This window comes from Euwallacea fornicatus, chromosome 35 (assembly GCF_040115645.1).
Source record: "Euwallacea fornicatus isolate EFF26 chromosome 35, ASM4011564v1, whole genome shotgun sequence".
Lineage (NCBI taxonomy): Eukaryota > Metazoa > Arthropoda > Insecta > Coleoptera > Curculionidae > Euwallacea > Euwallacea fornicatus.
In genome coordinates, this window is record NC_089575.1 from 1,376,190 (window position 1) to 1,396,500 (window position 20,311).

The 20,311-nt window shown below is 37.8% G+C and overlaps 1 protein-coding gene across 1 annotated transcript in view; it reads right to left on the reverse strand.

Moving 5' to 3' along the window:
- The window catches only part of mib1 (mind bomb 1), a 268,995-nt gene that overhangs the window by 203,200 nt on the left and 45,484 nt on the right, over positions 1 to 20,311 (reverse strand). The window contains exon 9 of the mRNA XM_066300038.1: positions 12,195 to 12,346. Coding sequence (XP_066156135.1) covers positions 12,195 to 12,346 — 152 coding nt within the window. The remainder of the gene's footprint in view (positions 1 to 12,194; positions 12,347 to 20,311) is intronic.

The window sequence follows — 20,311 nt, forward strand, 5'->3', positions numbered from 1 at the left end:
GATATAAATTTTTCGATGAGTCTTTGCAAATGCCCAAAAATTTCTTTGAAAGCGTCATAGCTTCGGATCACTGCATCGCGGAGTAAAAAAAAATTAGGGGGTCCTGTTACAAAAAATTACACTTTATAACACCCCGCTTTTTTGAGACACTCTGTAGAGGTGTAACATAAATTTAAAATTTGCCTTCATTAGCCTCATATACACCCCCATAATTGACTTATATATGAAATCACAATTAAACTCATAGGAGTCCGAGGGGCCGTTAAATGGACATGCTGTACAAATCAGAGACTGTGTTAATTATAATTATTCAGCTTGTTAGCGTTATTGTAATTTTGTTCCGTTTTAAAAAATTAATTCAAAGAAAAGAAACATTTTGTCCATTGAGGAAAATGGTGTAATAATTTCCACACTTAAAACAGGTGAAAGCAACAATACCATTACCAATTGCAAATGAGTTACACTGATCGCATTCGACTGTTACTACGATTTGGAAGAACTGAGGAAATAACGTCAAAAATACGTTTCATGAAAATTTGTGCCCAAAGAAAAAACTCAAATTATCCAATCACGGGGATATCGATCAGGCATTATTTACGTGATTTAAAAAGGAGAAAACTAAAGGATCAGCAATCAGTGGTCCGATACTGCAGGCAAAAGCCGAACAGTTCACCAAAATAATGAATAAAAGTCCGGAACATAAATGCTCAGAAAGTTGGATTAAATGCTTTCGGCAAAAACATAACAGTGTGTATGGAAAAATTAATGGTAAAGCTGCTGCGTAGCAGTTGCAGTGACAGAAAACTGGCGCGAAACTATACGAGCAAAAATTAGAAAACATTGCCAGAATGACGAGATTTTTAAAGCAGATGAAATAGGTCTTTTTTGCAAAATAACAATGAGTAAAACATTAAAATTCATAGAAGAGGAGTGCACAGGAGGAAAAAGATCCAAGGCGAGAGATACTCTTTTTGTTGCTGCCAATATGACAGAATCGGAAAAGCATAAGTTGATTGTTATTGAAAACTCAAAAAACCCTCGCCGTTTCAAGAATATAAAATCGTTAGGCGAGTCCTACACGTCTACAAGAAAAAAACTGGACGACGTCAGACCCGTTTATAAAAATTTTGTAAGACTGGCGCACTGAATTAAAAAAAAAAAAAAAAAAAAAAAAAAAAAAAAATTCATTCTTGGTAGTAAACTGTCTAGCACAACCAAAAATGCCAAATTTTGAGAACATTCCAATAACTTCAATTCCACATCACCTCTGCAGCCGATTAACCAAAGTATCGTAAGATCAATGAAAGTTAGTTTTAGAAAGGTCCAGCTAATGAATATTATTGAAAACAATCGGCAAAACAAAGAACGCACCATTAATCTTTTGGCTGCTACATCAATTATTTCTAAAGCATGGAACAGGGTATCACCCCATACAATCAGGAAAACTAGCATCAGTAGCTGACGATTTGGAAGAGGAGGACGATCTTCCTTTAGCTGAAGCGGCGAGAAGGATAAATAATGGTTTCAAAAGGGAAAATTACGTACGTGCCGCTTGCTATGATAAAAAAGAACACCTTACGTTATCAGATGAATTATAGACTGATTTTGTAAGTGTTGATCTTCACTTGGGATCAAACGGTGCTTTATCCGGAGAGCAAATTGCAAACACAGCGCTCACCATTCGAGAAATCCAAGACGGAACCGACGAAGACTCTGAGGGTGGTGAATATTTTAAGGCAACGTTATTTGTAAAAGCCCTAGCAGCTGTAAAAACCGTGAACAGTTTTGCGCCATACAGTTATTCCAGCGACAAAAGGCTTCCGAATGAAATCGATTCTATAGAGAGAAAAACTGAATTGATTTATTTTAACTTACGTTGCAAAAAGGCGAACAAAAATTACGGAACGTTTGAGTAACGTATTTACCAAACGTACGTAAATCCAAACAAGTTGGAAATTATGTTAAATTAGTTCAGGTTAGTAATTAATCCGTTATAGTTTTTAATTTTTGTAAATAAATCGTTGTGCTTTTTCCTGTTTCCTTGATCATAAAAACGTCTTGATGCCAACGACAACCGGATGTAACGACCCTTTTTACTCAGCCCCCTCGCCGTCGTTATACTCGACTTTCACTGTAGTTTCATTGCTCCTTCGGGTCACTATGCACTCTTCGGAGCGCCCTTTTACTGCCGGTGAATGGAAATGTGTTTACTCGTCCCGAAACTTTCAATATGCCCCCTCGAAGGGATATCAAAATGCAGCACAGTTTTTTCGGCGCGCAAGTGAAAAGCTCTCGTGTAACCACCGCTCATACATTATCCTTGATACTTTTGAGACTTGGGCTCTAACTTTTGCAAAGTGTAGTAGCGGGGTTTTGCTCGTTTTACACATGGTCTCGTTAAAATTCTACCTGGTTCCGACTCCCGTCGGAACTTAGAAAAGGACACGGCAATCCCTTGGTTAATGCTAGCCTGAATCCGACTTAACAGGATCTTTTGAGAAGTGTGCGAGACACGACTGTCGCACGTGCTTTCCGATGGATTTCCAACTTTGCCCAACTATTTTTACCGAGTTGGCTTTTGTTCTTCGGAACTGGAGGAACGAAGAAAAAACTCCCACCCAAAGGCGTATAGGTACACCAATTAAAACACTGCTTAGGGGTATTAGTAAAGGCGGAGATTTAGAAACAATAGAAAGCCATTTCGGAGTCGGTAAAGCACACAAATATAATCCATTCCATGCGCTTTCGCAAATATGTAATCCAATTATTAAAGTTGAAATTGCTAATACTGCATGGAAACCGAGTTTCAAATTTAAAATCATTAACACCCGAACGCTTAACGTCGAGGGTATAAGGTTTAACTAGATAACTTTCGGAATTATTATGGGGCGGAGTCACTTAAGACCTCGTCATGTTTATCCGGAATTAATGGCCGTTATTTCAAGGGGTGCGAATGTATTGGGGTTCGCATAAGTTTTTTTTTTTAATTTGGCAGCCTTGTTCGGGGCCTGGAAAATTAACTATCGCCGACCCCAACGGCACTATTATTATTTTCCCCACATAATAAATTCCTTAGAGGGCGTAATCTCCGAACCGGCATAAACTTTATTCCGGTCCCGATATAACTTTAAAGTGGCAAAAAATCTGCCTGCTGCAAATTTCGCCACTAAAAAAGTCGAAATTACTTCCAGTTTTGCAGTTTGTCACCAGAAGGCGCGCATATACGTTTGTCACAGGCGCCCATATATTACGTTTTATGATATATAACCAAAGTTGACGTGAATTATGGCTCCTTGAAGTTGGGCGACTAAATTGCGGGATTTATCTTTGTATATTACCGGGACAGTAAAAAAAATACACCAGTAAACAAGGGGATTGATTGTCAGTAATTCACCGTCCTGGTGGTTAGGTGTGTGGTCCATCGAGCCAACTTTTTCCATCACGCTCAGTTTACAAATAACAATTGTTGAACTAAGTTCCAGCAATTTAGAGTAAATCTCTATAATTCTTCGGCATAATCCCCGGAAATTCAGCATCATTTATCCCGATCATCCGTCCCTTTCCCTCCAGAAATCCTTCTCGTTCGGTTGGCCTTACTTTTGCAGTTTGTTTTGATTATCCCCGGCAATTAGAGATCGACAAATTATCTACATCGGTGATCAGTTTAATAAACATTGGTAGTCTTTATTTGCCTAGTCGATTTTCTCCAATGGCACTGGATGCATGTTAAACCAGTTCGGAGCAGTTGGAGTATACAGATTACACCACTGAGTTTAGTGTTGAAATTGCACTCTCGATAGTTACTATATCTGATGCTATTACGGCGGGAATGAACCGATAAATCGCTACAGCGCAATAGAGAAAAACTTTCTTTTCAGTTAAATCATTTTTATTCCTCGATGCAGTGCCCTTGCAGCTTGACGTCTTTTGTCCACTGATTTTCCACTTTTATTCGGGCCTCTAAAAAATGGAATTTTATTATTTTCTCGGCGAGCTATTTCCTCACGTCTGGAAATAAAATTCACAGGGAGCGAAATCTGGAGAATATGGCGGATGCAGGCTTAACTCGAACTTAATTTCGGCAAATCTCGTCGCTAAAATTGGACAGGAGTGCCCTTGAGCATTGTTCTAATAGAACATCATTTTCTTTCTTGGCTAGATGGGGACGTATACCGTTGATTTCAAAATTCAGCTGGTCCAATAATGACGCGCAATTCTGGTAATTTTCCGTTCTTAGCATTTGCAAATAATCATGTAAATGATTTAGGGTGCATGCAAAATTCACTTCAGTTTAGTTTCCACTCTGAGAGCCGGCCTTGCGGATATTGCTTTCATGCTTACGTCTTCGTACATAACGAGAACCAGTGAGTCATTTGTTACACTCGCAGCCGCAGCGAATTCACGTAATTTTTTTTAATCGTTAGTCAAAATTGTGTCGTGGACGTTCAACAATATATTCAGCCCAAATGATGGACGTTCCGAACCATGATCATCATTTGTGAATCTACGACGTCGTTTAAACGCATTCATCCAACACCGTTAAATTCAGATATAGATGTGCTGTAAACATCATTTAACTAGGCTTTGTGTTCTATCGGCTTGAAGCCTCTCAAATGAAAGGGATTCATCACTGCATTCTGTACGAAACTTGCTTTTTTTTTTTATTATTATTCAACATGCAAAAAACATATTAATTTGCTAACAATTAAACCACTCTGTAAAATGGCCGACGTGTTCGAAGCATTCAACTGTCAGATAACACTCGGCAAAAATAATTTTTTTTCGATACCAGGAGGATTACCTCTGGGATTTCATAATGGCAAATCCTCACATTTTTAAATATCGTTCAGGACTACTGACGAAATGTTCCTCTTTACAACACTGCGTTTTGCAATTTTGTCGAAAATTGGCATTTTCAAACTTGCAAAAAATTTTCAATTGACCGTTTTTTCTAAGTTTCATAGCATTTCCTAAGAACAGGAAAATGACCGAGGACTGAACGTAGCAGTCATTTTTTTTTTAAAACTTTGTCCCCCTTTTTGACAAACAGAAGCACCAATTTCTGGTGTCGGGGAAATGACACGACCCTAACCTCGTGTGACTCACACGCGCCAATTGCGCAAGAATGTGGCATATCTCTGACCCCCACACAACGTCACAAGAGTAGTGACAAATGCGCTGCTATCAAAAAATGGGACGAATGTTAGTGAATGCCACGAATAATATACTGCGCCAACTTTTCTTATATCAAAGCACGCAGCAATGAAATGTGACTTTAAGTTCGTAACCGACTAACGACCCAGATATGACAACCGTCTTCAGGCTCTCTGTGTTGTGCGCCAGAAATGCCCCCTCGGTGTGAGCAATTCTATTGTGTTTTAACCTTCAAAGACGCATAAATAAGTTATTACCTCAACCCTTGTTAATTCTTAAATTTATTTAATGGCATTAGTTAACCCTTTTCCAAGTTTGGAGATTTTGACGGGGTTTAATTTGGTTTTCTTACCCCAACGTCGTGGTTCCAAGTATAATTCCCTCCAACAAATAAGTTAATAAAGACAGCAAAAACTCCCACAGTGTATTATCGAAAGATGTTTTTGTGCAATTTTAAAGGGGAATAGATGGGGACCGACGTGGCGGCCTGGTGGCGAATAGTTCGTCCCTATGGATTATTAATTTCCCCGTAAGATGGTAAAGTGACGAAGGAAAAACGAAGTAAACGTAACAAAACAGCAGAAAATTTGCAAAACTGAAATGCTAATGCATGTATTACGTGACGGCAAATTGAAATTAAACGTAAACTGCCGTCCGCATGAACCGGAGAATTTACGCGAATGCTGATTAATTTAATTTAATTTTATGTTTGCGACGAAAATATTTTCGCGAAACTAATTAACTCATCTGCCTGTTAACAAATTTGCCAGCTGGCGGCCGTTTTTACCAAGGGTCGTAATCTAGATATGACGTAATTTTTGAGCCTGGGACCCGATTGCGGTGCTTTTGCCACTCAGGCAACAACCATTTTTATTCATAAAAGGAAAAAAAACCCGGCGAAAGTACGAATTTACAATGCTTCAAACTTCCGATTTTCGCCCTAACATATAAACTCGCTTAGACGTTCGTTCGTTTCCTTACATGAAGACTAAAATCGGATTTCAATCAGTCACGAAATTTGACGTAATCTGCAATCGCTACACGATCAGATATTAGACAGAGCTCCAAGTATAATGTGCCTGCCGAAAAAAAAATTAAAAAACCGTTTAAAGATTAATGCGCAGTTTTTGTGCACAGTGGTCTGATACTGCAGGGTCGGTCAACAATTTTTAGTTTCTTTTTCAACTCGTCCGAGACATTCACAAAAACCTCTGTCCTGAATTCTGGAGCCTCATTAGTAAAGCAGCGTTTTTCCGATATCGCCAGAGCAAGGGGCGATTAAATTTTATCTTCTTCATGATTTTAAATTGTTTCCTCTGATAAACCTTAACCACATTGAATAACGGGTATGCTCGACTTCTGCGCACTTAATTTTGTTTATAGTCCGTAGAGGACGCGATTTATCGCTTACAAGACCATCACAACTATCAATAACAACTATTAACACGCCCTCGAAGAATTTATCGTTTTCTTTTAACTATGTTGTTGAGCACGGATTTATAGTGCCCAATGTCCAATCCACTCTTTCCACTTGACGTCGTGTGCATTAGATGGAGTGCTTTGTACACCCGGATACTCCAGAAAAGATACATTTTCGCCGGATATTGAATCATCCTCCCTGCCCGTCCACTCCCGTCTTAAAAATGATGTCGTCCATTGTCGAGAGAATATCAAAAGATAGTGCACACATCTCGGCAAGAATATAGTCTTTGCTTTAATTCCATTTTATTTCCGGGCTTAATTGTCACAATTCCTCTCCCAGAACAAAAAGGTTGATTTAAAAGTTACATCCACGTTAAATCTACTCCTGCCTGGCACATAGATCTTCCAGGCAGCGAAACTTACGTCGCCATCGTAGACGAGCCGGAATTTAGACCTGCTGGGCTTTAAGCCGAGAATAAGTCAAGATCTCGTCGGCTTTCTGGGAATTACCCGTGCATAAATTTGCACCATTTTAGTGCACCGTTTTTGTTTCAGCAAAAAATAATCGAAAATGTATCCGCATAATACACTGCACCGTACAATATTGGAACTGGAACAGGCGATCGCTCCGCTACTGATCTCTTATTGATATACAGGCCGCGAACGCCCTTTTTGCCCTCGAACTCCGTCTTCGGCGGCGTCCAACTTTCAGAACAATAAAGAATTCCGACTTTCTGCTGCAGTTGCTTTCTCGAAAATCGTGCCGAATATTTATGAAAAAAGTTTGCAGCAGCAGCAGCCACTAGTTTTGCTCAACTCGGTCACGTCGTAACAAAATATCTCCAGTTCAAAATAGAAAACGTCGATTTCGGTATATGGAACTTTTCGAATAAGCTTAAAATATCGCTCTTACAGATGGTGTTATACCTGGGTCGGTCAAAAATGAAAAAATTTAGTGAATGAAGGAGAAGGAAGAAATGTCCTTAACATCTGCGTCCCGGTAAGATCGGGACCAGCGGACAAGTTTGAAAATTAGTCCCTGAATTTTTCGCTAACGCTTTAAATGTCTTTTATGCGCTCGATGCGGATTGTTAGTTACTTCTTTCCGGGAGCACCTCACGCCTCACGCACGACTAAGGACCAGTTGGAGCCGTGGAATTGCTCACTACTCGCAGATTAAAATTAACTGAGGATATCGTTCACTCGGACGAAAGCGGTTGTTAAAGTTTCAGCGGTGAATTTGTCATCTTTCAGGGAAATACCTGAAATATGAGAAACACTGAAATTCCTCTTCTCGATCGCTGAGGAACGACTTCGTTCTGTCTAACTGATCCTGTCTTTTTTCAGTAATTTTATTTTCTTTGTCGATGACCGCTCTAAGTGGTATTGATTAGTGTTTATTTTCTTTTTAAATGTCCAAGGTGGACTTCTTTCTCAACTGGAATATTCGTGAATAAACTAGGAACCTCACCGACCTGTGATCTGGATCCAAGTCTGATTCAATATTATTTAAACTCAAATCGCACGTCGCTAAGTTTTGACGTTTCTAGTTTATTCCCGAATGTTCCAGTTGATAACACATTTTCAATTGTCGAAAGTTAATTTGAAAATGACGTCATCCTTGGAGAACGGACTAAATTAAATCTAAACACTGTCATGGAGTTATTAACGGTCTGCGTCGGAACGACTTACTTTCGATGTGGCAATGGTATCCTCATTGTCCCCTACTAGTGTGCTTGGTAAGTTTTTAATGGAAAATTTTGAATCTGATCACATTGACGTTACAACTGTGAACCTTTAGTTTGATGGAATATATTGAAAACATCATTTCAGTAAAGTCCTTAGTAGAGAAATGTTATTCCCAGTTAATTTTAACTGAGAATCGTTTCGAATTTCACCGCTCCGACGACACCTACTTATATGAGAGTTGTTTATTCTCAAATAGACTGGAACAAAAACATCAAAATACAGATTTGGAATGAATTACGTAACTCCCCGGAGCTCGTCTCGACGGGGAGGGGGGCTCGATTCTGGAAATTTGAACAGATACATATTGCGTACTCACTTCATCCAATATGACATTGCAAAATCGTCAAAGCCCGAGGGTTAATTTCGTATAAGAAAGATTTTCATTGTGTTTTATTTCGATGGCTTACGTCCTATCGTCGATAGTTCGTATAGACGATAAATCCGAACCATTCTTCAAACTAAATCTCCGGGCTGTCCCTGCACGAGGCGGGAGCGATTGTTTATTCCTCCTAGAGAAACTACTGTGGAGATAAATTCCAAGATAACTAAATGGATCCCTTCTACATCGCGAAACTTACGAAAAGGAAAAAGAGTGCTTTAATTTTATTTACCCTGTAAAATCTCGGATTCTCCTTGTCATAAAATAAATCAGGATCTTTTATCGTAAGACTTCGCTTTTTATATTATGTTTCCTAATGCTGGTCCGTCGTTCCGACTCTGCCGCCTTAATAAAATAAATACGGGATTCCGGAAACTTAGTTTGTGCTGCTGGATGTGTTCGACCTTTTCGAGTTGTTTGATTTATCTGACCCATAAAATAAATAAACGGCTTGGAAAAGGGACAAAACTAATATTTGTTTTAGTTCGAAATGTCTAGCAGGAAGGTTCGTAATTAAATCCAATCAGCGGTTTCCAATTTAAATGCTTCGAAATAACACGGATCGACTATATTAGACCTAACGTCGATTGAGGCGAAATTCGGGGCATAATATTATTAAAAACCCCTTTTGGGGGAAATTCCTCAGATAACCTCTCTCTTTCTCCCTTGACAATTTAAATCGCAAACACCGCTCCGCAACCAACAAACTTTATCCGAAACAATCCAGTGTACTGATACACAACAGCCGTTGTTGGGCTGCGAAACTTTAGTAATTTTCGACCGGGCTCAGCTACAAACTGTGCCGCAGCGACGAAGTTACAAGTAGCCAAGCCGGTGTTATCTTGACCCCAACAACTACCTAGCTTTCAACGGAGAGGGGGAAGGGGGGAGAGTGGCTAACCGGTAAAAGTTTTATTGTTACGAAATGCGGCAATGTCAAGTTTACTGTCTTGTCCACACTCGTCTAATCACAATAGTATACCCGACAATCTCAACCATCAACTTCGGAAGACCCTCGAACGCAATATATTTGAAAAAATCTCGTCGTATCCAGGACAGTGGCCGTTTAACGTCAGCCTTGGCAGATTCGAGAATCTTCATGAACTTCTATGGCCATGCAGCATAGGAATCCCAGTGAAGTACTTTTTGTCAATATTAATGTGGATTATAATGCCATATCATGACGCAGAAGTACCGAATTCCTCTTCGTTTAGAACACGTTTTGGACGCTACTAAAGTAACCCTGTATTATATAGGGTGTTATTTTAAATATTTCAAACCAAAGTTCGAGGAGTGATTCTTTTAACGGTTCTAAGACGAAGAGTTTCGGTAATACTTAGTTTTCAAGACACAGTGTGCGCAAACTTCTTAAAAAAAATAATTAAAAGTGTATAATTAACGCAAACATCTTGAACAGAGTATCCATTTAACAGCCCCTCGGACTCCCATGAGTTTAATTAAAATAATTTTTGTTACTAGTGGCAACCTTGCAGGGTTGCAGGGTGTCCCAAAATAGCGAGGCCTCATAAAGGGTAATGTTTTTAAGTAAGGCACCTGCATTTTTTGCACTTGGTAGGATACTCTCTGGATCTTGCGTTAGTTTTTAGGAATTTTCCCCTGGGGGGCAGTGACTCGAAACTACGACGTTTTAAAGTATATTTTAGACATTTGCGGTGCCTCTTTTAGCTTAAATTAAATTGTGATGATTTTAGAATGGATTCTCATGTAAGTTCACCTCAACAACCACGAATACTCATTTAGCCGAAAATAGACACGTGGTGTTCACAATAACAACTCTAATTATCACCCTTTCAACTTCCATTTTCTCGATTTTTTTCAAATATGACGGCATGTCTATTTTGAATATTAATGGAATTATTAATTATTTCTGGATAAACCTAATTAATAACTAAATTTCTTCCTTTTGATCGTCCATTAACATGGTTTCGATATTTTTTGTTATAAATTTCAAAAGGGCATTTGCGGTTTTCGGTTCCCTCGAAATCTGTTTATTTTAAAACTGGCCATCGAAATTAAATTTAATCAACAAGAATTAATTAGTATAATTTTTGTAATTGAGTCATGGGATAGAAACTGTTTATTGGCATCTCGGCTTAACGATTCCTAATAGAGCAGAAAGTTTTTCTAATGGAGGACATCCTAATGCAGGGAGCCTTGAAAGTATAAAAATCCATTTGGAACCAACAGATAGGGTTAATTGCGAAATGGAAAGTCGAAATAAGTGCGCCTTGGGAGCAGAAAATAAACTAAAAATCATTTTCTCAGTAATAGGAAAGCCACATGGCGTAAGAAAAATTAGTTAAGAAGTCGATGAGCTCTCAAAACTTAAAATAAAAAAACGTCGAAACTATGGCAATGCAGGATTAAAACTGAAGCGCTCAGCCATGAATGCAAGTTTTCTCAAATTAATTAATAATTCCATTGATTCTTAAGAAGAATATGATATTATTTTCTACCCTAATGAAGAAAATTGCTCTTCCTTTCCTTTTACGACATAAAAAACCCACCACCCTGTTTGGAACATTGGAGAAAGTTGAAGTTTAAAAGGTGACAATTAAAGTTGTTACTGTGAACATTCCGTGTGTGCTTTTAGTTAAATGAGTATTCGCGCCTGTTTCGTAGCGAAATTATAAAAATCCAACTTAAGCTAACTGCGATATTAATATTTTTATGAGGCACTGGAAATGTCCAAAAATGTCTTTGAAAACGTTATGGCTTCGAGTCACTGCATCGCAGAGCAAAAAAAAATCTAGGAACCAGCCCACCCAAGGATCCAAAAAGAATTTTATCATCTGAAAAAATGCAGGTCATTCCATTTAAGAAAATGACACTATAACGCCCCGGTTTTTTGGGACGCCCTGTACAATTGTCGCTAATTTTAAAATTTCCCTTTATTACACTCATATACATCCTCATAATAAATTTTTTTAATGAAATCACAGATAAACTCGTTGGAGGCAGAGGTGCTGCCAAACGAGCACCCTGTACAATATGTAACTGAAATATAACTTTTTTACATAAGTAGTTTTTCCTGCGTTGTTAGCGGGCCTCTATGTATATATGGAAATCCGAAGGATTTGTAAAGAACTCCGTTTCAATTTAGTTGTTTTCTGTCTCGAAAAGTTAACTTCATTATTATGCAGACAGTTTCTAGTATATGTATCCGTAATGCTCTAACTGTCTCAGAGTTACAGAGCCTCAAACAAGGCTTTGCGTGGAAGAATACGAATTCTCCGGTTTCCATGATTTCTGCCCCTGAATTACAATTTTTTTTAAGGAGCATCCTACGTACTTGTGATTATTTCAAATTGTTTTTTCGATTCAATCGTAAATGGCAATAAGTAGATGACACTAATGGCAATAAGTAATCACCAACAAGAAGATTGCTACAGCTCTTTCTATCTTGACATCAACATCACTACGTTTTTACGGCCAAGGGTCATCGGCGATAATTTTTTAATGGACTTACCTCGGATTTCCGCGAAGAGCCGCATGATGGAGCGCATTGAAACCATTGTTGTTGGTCAGTGTGATATCCGCATTATGATCCAACAGCAAAGTCAACATGTCATCTCTCTTCTTGGATATAGCGTCGTGCAGGGGCGTGTCTCCTTCCAGATCCTGGAACAACATAACAATATAATGTTTATTTGCGTATATAACGTTCGTCTGGGGCGGTTTCCCTGCAAAAGTTAGGCCGGGGCACAACAAGCTATCTCCCCATTCACAGTCCATTAAGAGCGGCTAATCGAATTATCCAGATGACTGTTTCGGGTGGCACTTGCTTGCTTTTAGCTCGCCGTGCAGCCTGATAATAAACACACTTAAAACGGCGAATGGCACCGAGAGCCCGATGATAAGTGCTCTCTGTGTTGTTTTAATTAGTTCACCTGTGAACGCTAGCATGGGCTGTAAAGTAACCGGAAAAGTATTTTTGTTGTTAGAATTTGCACGTGCATTGAAAGATGAGTTAAAACACCCTGAATATGTTAATACTTTAAAAAACCCAAACAAGAGGAGCAAAAAAATTGGAAAATTGCATATGACCGAGCGACAGATGGAAGAATAAATACATGAATATGTAAACAATAAATTTTAAAAGTTTCATTGTTTTTAGGCTAAACAAAAGGTTTTATAGTTATTTAACGACCAAGCGTAATGACGGGGATCGCGCATTAAAATGCGTATTAGTGTTGAAACTATGATACGGCCCTGTGTATATTTTGAATGTTTTTGTTTATGCTTGATTCGGTGCCTCAGGAATGTTGGGCGATCTTTGTCACGAGAAGGGCCATATACAACTCGTTTGGCAATCGATAATAAATCGTGTAAGTTGAATTTTTTATTTTTTTTATTTTTTTATGAAAGTTCTAATGAACACGTTCTAACTGTTTGTCTTTATCCTTTTAAGAATCTTCCAGCAGGTCAATAGCTTGTGGCCCAGTTGTTCTATGGGACTCTATTCGTTTTTTCCCCACAACACACAAGTTTTATTTTTAAATAAATTCTTACTGGCATATGGAAGTTTCATTTTCTGCAATAGTAAAATTTTCAGCAATTAAGTACCACATACTTCCGTCGACTGCATCGCTCCAACAAAGCCAAAAGGCCGCAAATACAATTACAAAGACTTTAAGTGAGGAATTAAAAGGTCACTTGACATATTCTACATTTGAACACTTGTCTCAGATAAAGATCACTATCAAACATGCAACGAGCTGTGGTTAGTCAGACCCAAGAAAACGTTATCAAATTTGGGGTCCATATCGCTTTAACCCGCCAAAAATCAATGGTTTTTTCTTTGAAAAAATGACTCCTTTGATGGTGTAATACGTGACTTTAAAAAAAAATGCGGATTTTTTTACTTACTTTGCCTACACGGTGTCTCAAAATGAAAATGACGCACCTGGTTTAAAATCGCTATTTATTAACAAATTTTTATTTACTTAACAATAAAGTAGGGTACAAAATAAAAAAAAAATTATGTTACATCTCTTCTATAATAACCACAATGACAAAAAAACAATTCTTACAAAGGAAGAAAAGAAATTACGAACGAATTTCAAAATGAAAAGGGTACAGGTCACTTTTATGCAAGTGGAATATTTGCGTGTGCGAAAAAAAAATTCAAAAAAGCAAAGAATAAACGGTTCTTGTTGCCTTGTATTGATATTTTTTAGAATTTAATTCAACATCAACATGAAAAAACATACCACTGTGAGAGAACATGAATTTATTATTAGTCATCGTAAAAGTTTATTGATGCTAATCAACGGTGACTTATACGATATGTGAAAAGAAATTCTCGAATGAATGCCCCCAAACTGGCTGTAGAAGTTGAAAAGCATTTACACAACTCAGTGAATCCAGAAACCATAAGAATAGTTTTACGAAAATATCAATTCCATGGTCGAGTAGCCAGAAAAAAGCCGCTCATTAGCCTGAAGAACCAAAAGATCAGAGTACAATTTTCCCAAAGAGTATTTAGATAAAGGAAGCGAGTTTTGGAAAAGGGTTTTATTTATAAACGAAAGTAAATTCAACCTCTTTGGATCGGATAGACGTAGTTGTCTGGAGGCAACCCCATGAAGCGACAAAGAAAGAAAATTTAAAAGCCACTGTTAAACACGGAAGAGGGAGTGTGATAGTTTGGGGCTGTATGTTTAATGCTGAGACAGGAATGACGCATTTTATCGACGATAGTATGGACAGGCATATTTATTTGGACATATTATGGGAATATTTGCAATGCAGCATAGAGAAACTGTTCTATCAGGACAGCAATCCGAAACATAGCAAGCCCGAATTATGAAAGGTGGCTTTTGTGTAACTGTCCTCATGTAAAAAAACGCCACTGTAAGCCCCCGACATTAATGTCATAGAAAATCTTTGGCCTGAAATGGAAGTAGAAATTAGGAAATACGAGATTTCCAATAAAGACTAATTAAAACGAGCTCTTCTCGAAGAATGGTAGAAAATTTACGCTGATTTCACCAAAAAGTTGGTAGGATTGATCCCAAATCTTCGCAAAGTTATCTTACCTAAGGAGTTACCAACTAAATATTAATTTGTTACAAAAACGATTAAAAAAGAAGTGTATCATTTTAGTTTTGAGATTCGTACTGAAAGAAAATAGAACTTAATTTTTTCTTCCTTTGTAAAGATTTTTTTTTAATTTAATTGTAGCTATTGTAGAACAAAAAGTATAATATTTGAAAAATTTTGTATCATACTTCATTGTTAAGTAAATGAAAATTTATCAATAAATAGTGATTTCAATACAGATGTACCATTTTCATTATGAGTCACTGTAAATATCTGCCAGCTTTCGGGACCGTGGAGTGCTTAGGGGTGCTGGGTGAAGTAAAATAAAACAAAAAAATACTTGAAAAATATAATGCATAATATAATGGAACCTAACATAACCTAACAACAAGCCAAAGCCACCATATGCATGTTAATAGTTGTTCAATTATGTTATATGTGTGTTTTTATTTGAGTATGAAGGGTTAAGTTAAATTCCATATAAAATAACGAATTTAACTTAACCATTCATACTCGAATAAAAACATACATATAACATAATTGAATAACTATTAATATATATATATATATATATATATATATATATATATATATATATATATATATTATTTATTTATTTCTTGTCCACCCTGTATATATAATATCTGATAAAAGGGACAAGTGCGGAAAAAAATCGGAATAAGTCATTGGATTGCACTCAAAAAAATGCTTTAAGAATGTGTTTACAGGATTGAAATATTCTTTGAAATAAAAAAGCAATGGGAAATTTTCATAATGGACGAAAATTGAAAACGCTCTATATCTCGTTTAGCAGTGATAATATCATGAAATGGTTTTTAGCGTTAAACATTTCTTAGAAATCAAGTCTACATCTAACTCGATTTTGCTCTAGCTAACGAGGAAATAGGTTTTTTCTATTAAAACAGACCAATTCCGACCACACTCTACATTCTTGATATCTAGTTCGTTAAAGGCGACCGTTCGTGATAACCCAGGTTCGCTATAATCGAGTTTGAACATAATGAAACCTAACCTAACCCAACCATTCTTACTCAAGTAAATACAAGCATGTAACATAATTGAAAAACGGTTAAAATGCATATGCAGTGTTTGACTATAATTAAGGTTAGGTCGGGTTTCGTTACATTATGCATTATATTTTTTAACAGTTTTTTTGTTTTATTTTACTCCGCCCAGTAACCACTCCACGGTCCCGAAAGCTTGCAGATACTTATATGGAAATAGGTAAAAAATCCGCAATTTTTTGTAACGATTCACATATTACAATATCAAAGAAGCCATTTTTTCAAAGAAACCAATAATTTTTGGTGGGTGAAAGTGACATGTCACCCAGATTTGGTTCGTTAATGATAAATGATACATACATGCATGAGATTTCATGAATAAGCACGAAAACTAGTCATCCCACGTTCGTAGCTTGTCAAAAATTCCGTTTTTTGCAGTATCCCATTTTCTAATTTGAAGCAAAATTCGACACCTGGCAACAGGGCCCACGTCAGCAAAATTACTGAGAACTCCACAAATAAATGCGGAACGTGGTGATTGAATTTTAATATTTCGATATTTAATGATGTTTGAGACTATGATTTGATACTTTTTTTTTGTTTTTGGCACTTGGTGACAGAACTTCCAGTGCGAGAGTGACGTCAGTAGCCATCAACACAATGTAATTTTACGAAAAAAGCGAACCGCGCCATTGTCACTTCTCTGCCCATAAATCCCAATTTTCTTATAAAGCTCTTATAATAAATCTCATTACTTATCTTTCTCCAAATTCATGAGAACTTTAACACGAGTTGTCTCCCGAGATATAATTGCAAAGTTCGTATTGCTGTCATAATATCGAGCGTTCATCCCTCCGAATTTCATTAAGTGTAATAGTGTAAAATCACCCTCGGAAGTCACTTAAAGTTGGAGGATATCTTGAAATAATGAGACCGGAACAGACATTCTTCGGCCTCTCCCTGTTGTCATTGTTCGAAGATGGGAACCCCCGGGCATAATTAAATTCGGAACAGTTTTGCCTCCTAATGACACTTCGAGAATAATCGAATTCTTTTCGAATTATAATCGCTTGTTGGTCGGAGGGTTTTGGGTCTGATAGATGGTGATTTGATAATATCTGATCTCTTGCCTATGCGGTTGATCTGATGGTTTGCTTCTCTAATCGTGTATTGCCAAGACGATTAGCTGCGATCGTATTTCAGCTATCAAATAATATATCTTGGCTCTGGTTTATGTTGGAAGCTAATCTCGCTAATTGATTGCCATCCCGTTACACATAGATAACACAACGTGTGGTAAATTTTCTTTGAAAATCCCGTCTCCATTGTTCTAGCCGGAGCGGATTTGGCTTTTGAAAACTAGAAAATGCAACCTCAAACTATCCCGTCTGAGTCGAGCTGATGCCCACAGAAAAGAGGATTTTACGTAAATCTCTCGTCCAGGACGAATATACCTTTAAAAAGAGAATTCCCGCAGTGCGCCTTTTGTTTGCTCAAAGATAATTTAGAAATATAAAGTTCTCGATGAGACCGTTGCAGTGCCATTACGTATTACCCATACCCCCTGCATTATTTAGTGTAATTCCCCGCGCCGCAAAGGCAAAAGGAGGCAGAATTGATGGCCCAGTTTTAAATACAGCCGGAGCGAGTAAAGCCTCAACCGTCGGATCTCCAGATTCTCATGAAGTGCGGTCATAATTCACTCGAAACAGCGAAAACAGGCCCTTTGTTTTACTTGCTACTCTCCTTAAGACATACAGTTAAAAGGATGAATTTATGTTGTCTGCGAACACCGATGGAATCAAGTCTCTCACGAGAAGTATAAGAGGTCTAGGGGCAATTAGACAGCGTTGGCTTTACCCAAATAATCACAGAGCAGTCGGATTGGGCGACAGTCTCCGAGAACCACCGAATACCGGTCGACTTGCCGGATAACATCAACTCGTCCAATAGTTTTTGCAATTCGATATGGTTAAAGTGTTTTGTAACATTAAATTGGTTGGCAAATTTGCATTGATTGAATACGACGCGACGCGTCGCAAACACGAAATCGCAATCCAGCGACAGGAGGTTACCTTAAATCAGTTAAATCCCATTTACGATGACGATATTGACGCGCGACAAGTGATGTTGATATTTAGCTATTTGCCAGTCAAAGTGATGTGTTGCTGTTTGCCCACCAGACTCGGGTTTCGACGTTCCAGAATTAATGCATCGGATCCGATATGGCGGAAGTGAAAACGGCGGCGAGTGTGTTAATGGCATTTCGGGACCGATGCCGCCTCCACTCGAACCGCTTAATCGGTGCAGGTACTTCGGTTTTAGTTCAGAAGGAACACGGAGAAATAGGTTTCCTCCAGGTACATTTCGGATTTCGTAACACCTCGTGTTTTCGTTATGGTAATAAGGGAAGTTCCAAGAATGCGTTTCAAGGCTCGGCCAATAAAAATGAATCAATTGTCACAATTCGGCCATGTCCGAGGAGATCAGAGGACAGACATTTTCGTCAAACTAACGTGAGGTATTGCGGGGGGTTTTCCCTAATCCTTGGCAACCTAACACTGTACCGGACGAAGAAAATACTAGAGGAGCGTGTGTAAATGTTATTAATTATAAAATATGCGAAAAATGTATTTGCTTATGATACTGTTAATATAAACCATCATATATTTCTATAATATTTCGGTCCAAACACGTTAGTGTGAACATGCGTTAACATGAACGGCTCGATGGTGTAAACACGAAATTATTTACATTAAACGCCTTACGGTATACTTCCGATTGTGCGAACAAGTGCATTTATGACGTTTCTATCTCAGTTTTCGCTTATTTACCGCTGCGGAAAGGCCCCTTTTATGTTTCTCGAAATATTCTACATGTTGCATGTGTATAAGTAGTCGGTCGGGTACGTAAATGTATACACATAAGAAGCAAATATAGTCCTGCAAATGCTCAAATCGAGGTGGGCAAATTAAAGAAAACATTTAAAGGTTTTAGATTTGAGCTTTTAGAAGAGCATAATAAGGGGATGTCTGCCACGACGTCATCCACAAAGAGCGTAGTAGCAAAATCGACAATTTGCGGGCTAAAAAAACAAAAATTTGATTGTCGATACTACAAATAACTCGCACATTGAAACTATCGAAAAAATGTACTTACAAGAAGTCCTCATTTCCGCTGTTGGAGCAAAAATTGCACGTCTGATTTATCAAACAAAGAGATAAAAATTTAATAGTGCGAGGAGATATGCCGAAACAAAACGCATTGTTGCCATTCAAAAATTTAAACATTGACATTTTCACTGCTAGTGATGGTTGGCCGCAGAGATATTCAAACGGCGTCGTGGTGTGAGATTTTAAAAATCACAAGAGAAAAATTATCATCCAAACCAGATGCAGTGGATTCTTTTAAAAAGGTCCTAAAACAGGCGACTGAAGAACATGATGTGAATAGTCATCAAATTTACAACGCTGACGAGAGAGGATTGCATTGGAAGTTGTTACCTGACAAAACTTCTGTTGCGTTAGCTGAAAAACAGCTACCGGTTTAAAAATTTTTAAGTAAAGACTGACACTTACGGGGTGTGTAAGTGCTTCGGGATGTCATAAGTTGAAAAAAAAATACCTAGAAGTCAAGAGACTTCTTCAAAAACTGGTATTTTCAACATTTTGCGTAGAGGTAAAAGTCAAAATCACGTCTGTTCTTTCCGACATACATACACACATACTGCTTACGTGAATATTCCAAAATTATTAATTCGTAGGTCAGACGCTTCCTACCTGCTCAGAAATTACCACAGAAAGAAATTCTTCTTTTGGATGACGCACCTTCCCATCGACCAGCAAAGCAACTTAGAACTAAAGACTGCACGATTTTCGTCAAATTCTTGCCACCCAATGTTACTCCTTTATTAGAACAGATCAAAACATTCTGATGCTTACCAAACAGTTCTATAAAACCAGTTTGCTCGTTTCTGATGTATCAGAACGAGCAATTGTAGGAGTTATTGCCGAGTGCTGGAGAAACATCCTTTCAGTTCCTGATGGAGGTAAGAAGAATAAAGATGAAGATAAACTTCCTCCAAATATATTAGCGCAAAAGTCAAGAAATGAAAAGAAGCTGGTCCCTGATGCCATTAAAGATACAATAAATTTTCTACAGGAAATTGCTCCAGTAAGTTAATGCACAATGATATTACATATTTTTAAAAGACCTTCGGGTATAACGTAATGATAAACTGTGATTTTTAAGCTGAATACAGTTCTGCAGATATGAAAAATTGGACCAAAGACGAGGTAGCAAGTGTTGGTCTTGATGATGTTTCTTCGGATGAAAGCGACAATAAAGATGAATATGGTCCAAATGTTGAAAAAAATTGCCATTGCGACGCTGTTGGAGCATTAAATATGACCCTAGAATGATCGAGTCAAAATTCGGTAAATCTAAGCGAAATAATTTCACTTAAAAGGATCCTTGAACAAACAGTAATGGCCAAAATTGCTAAAAAAAATCGATT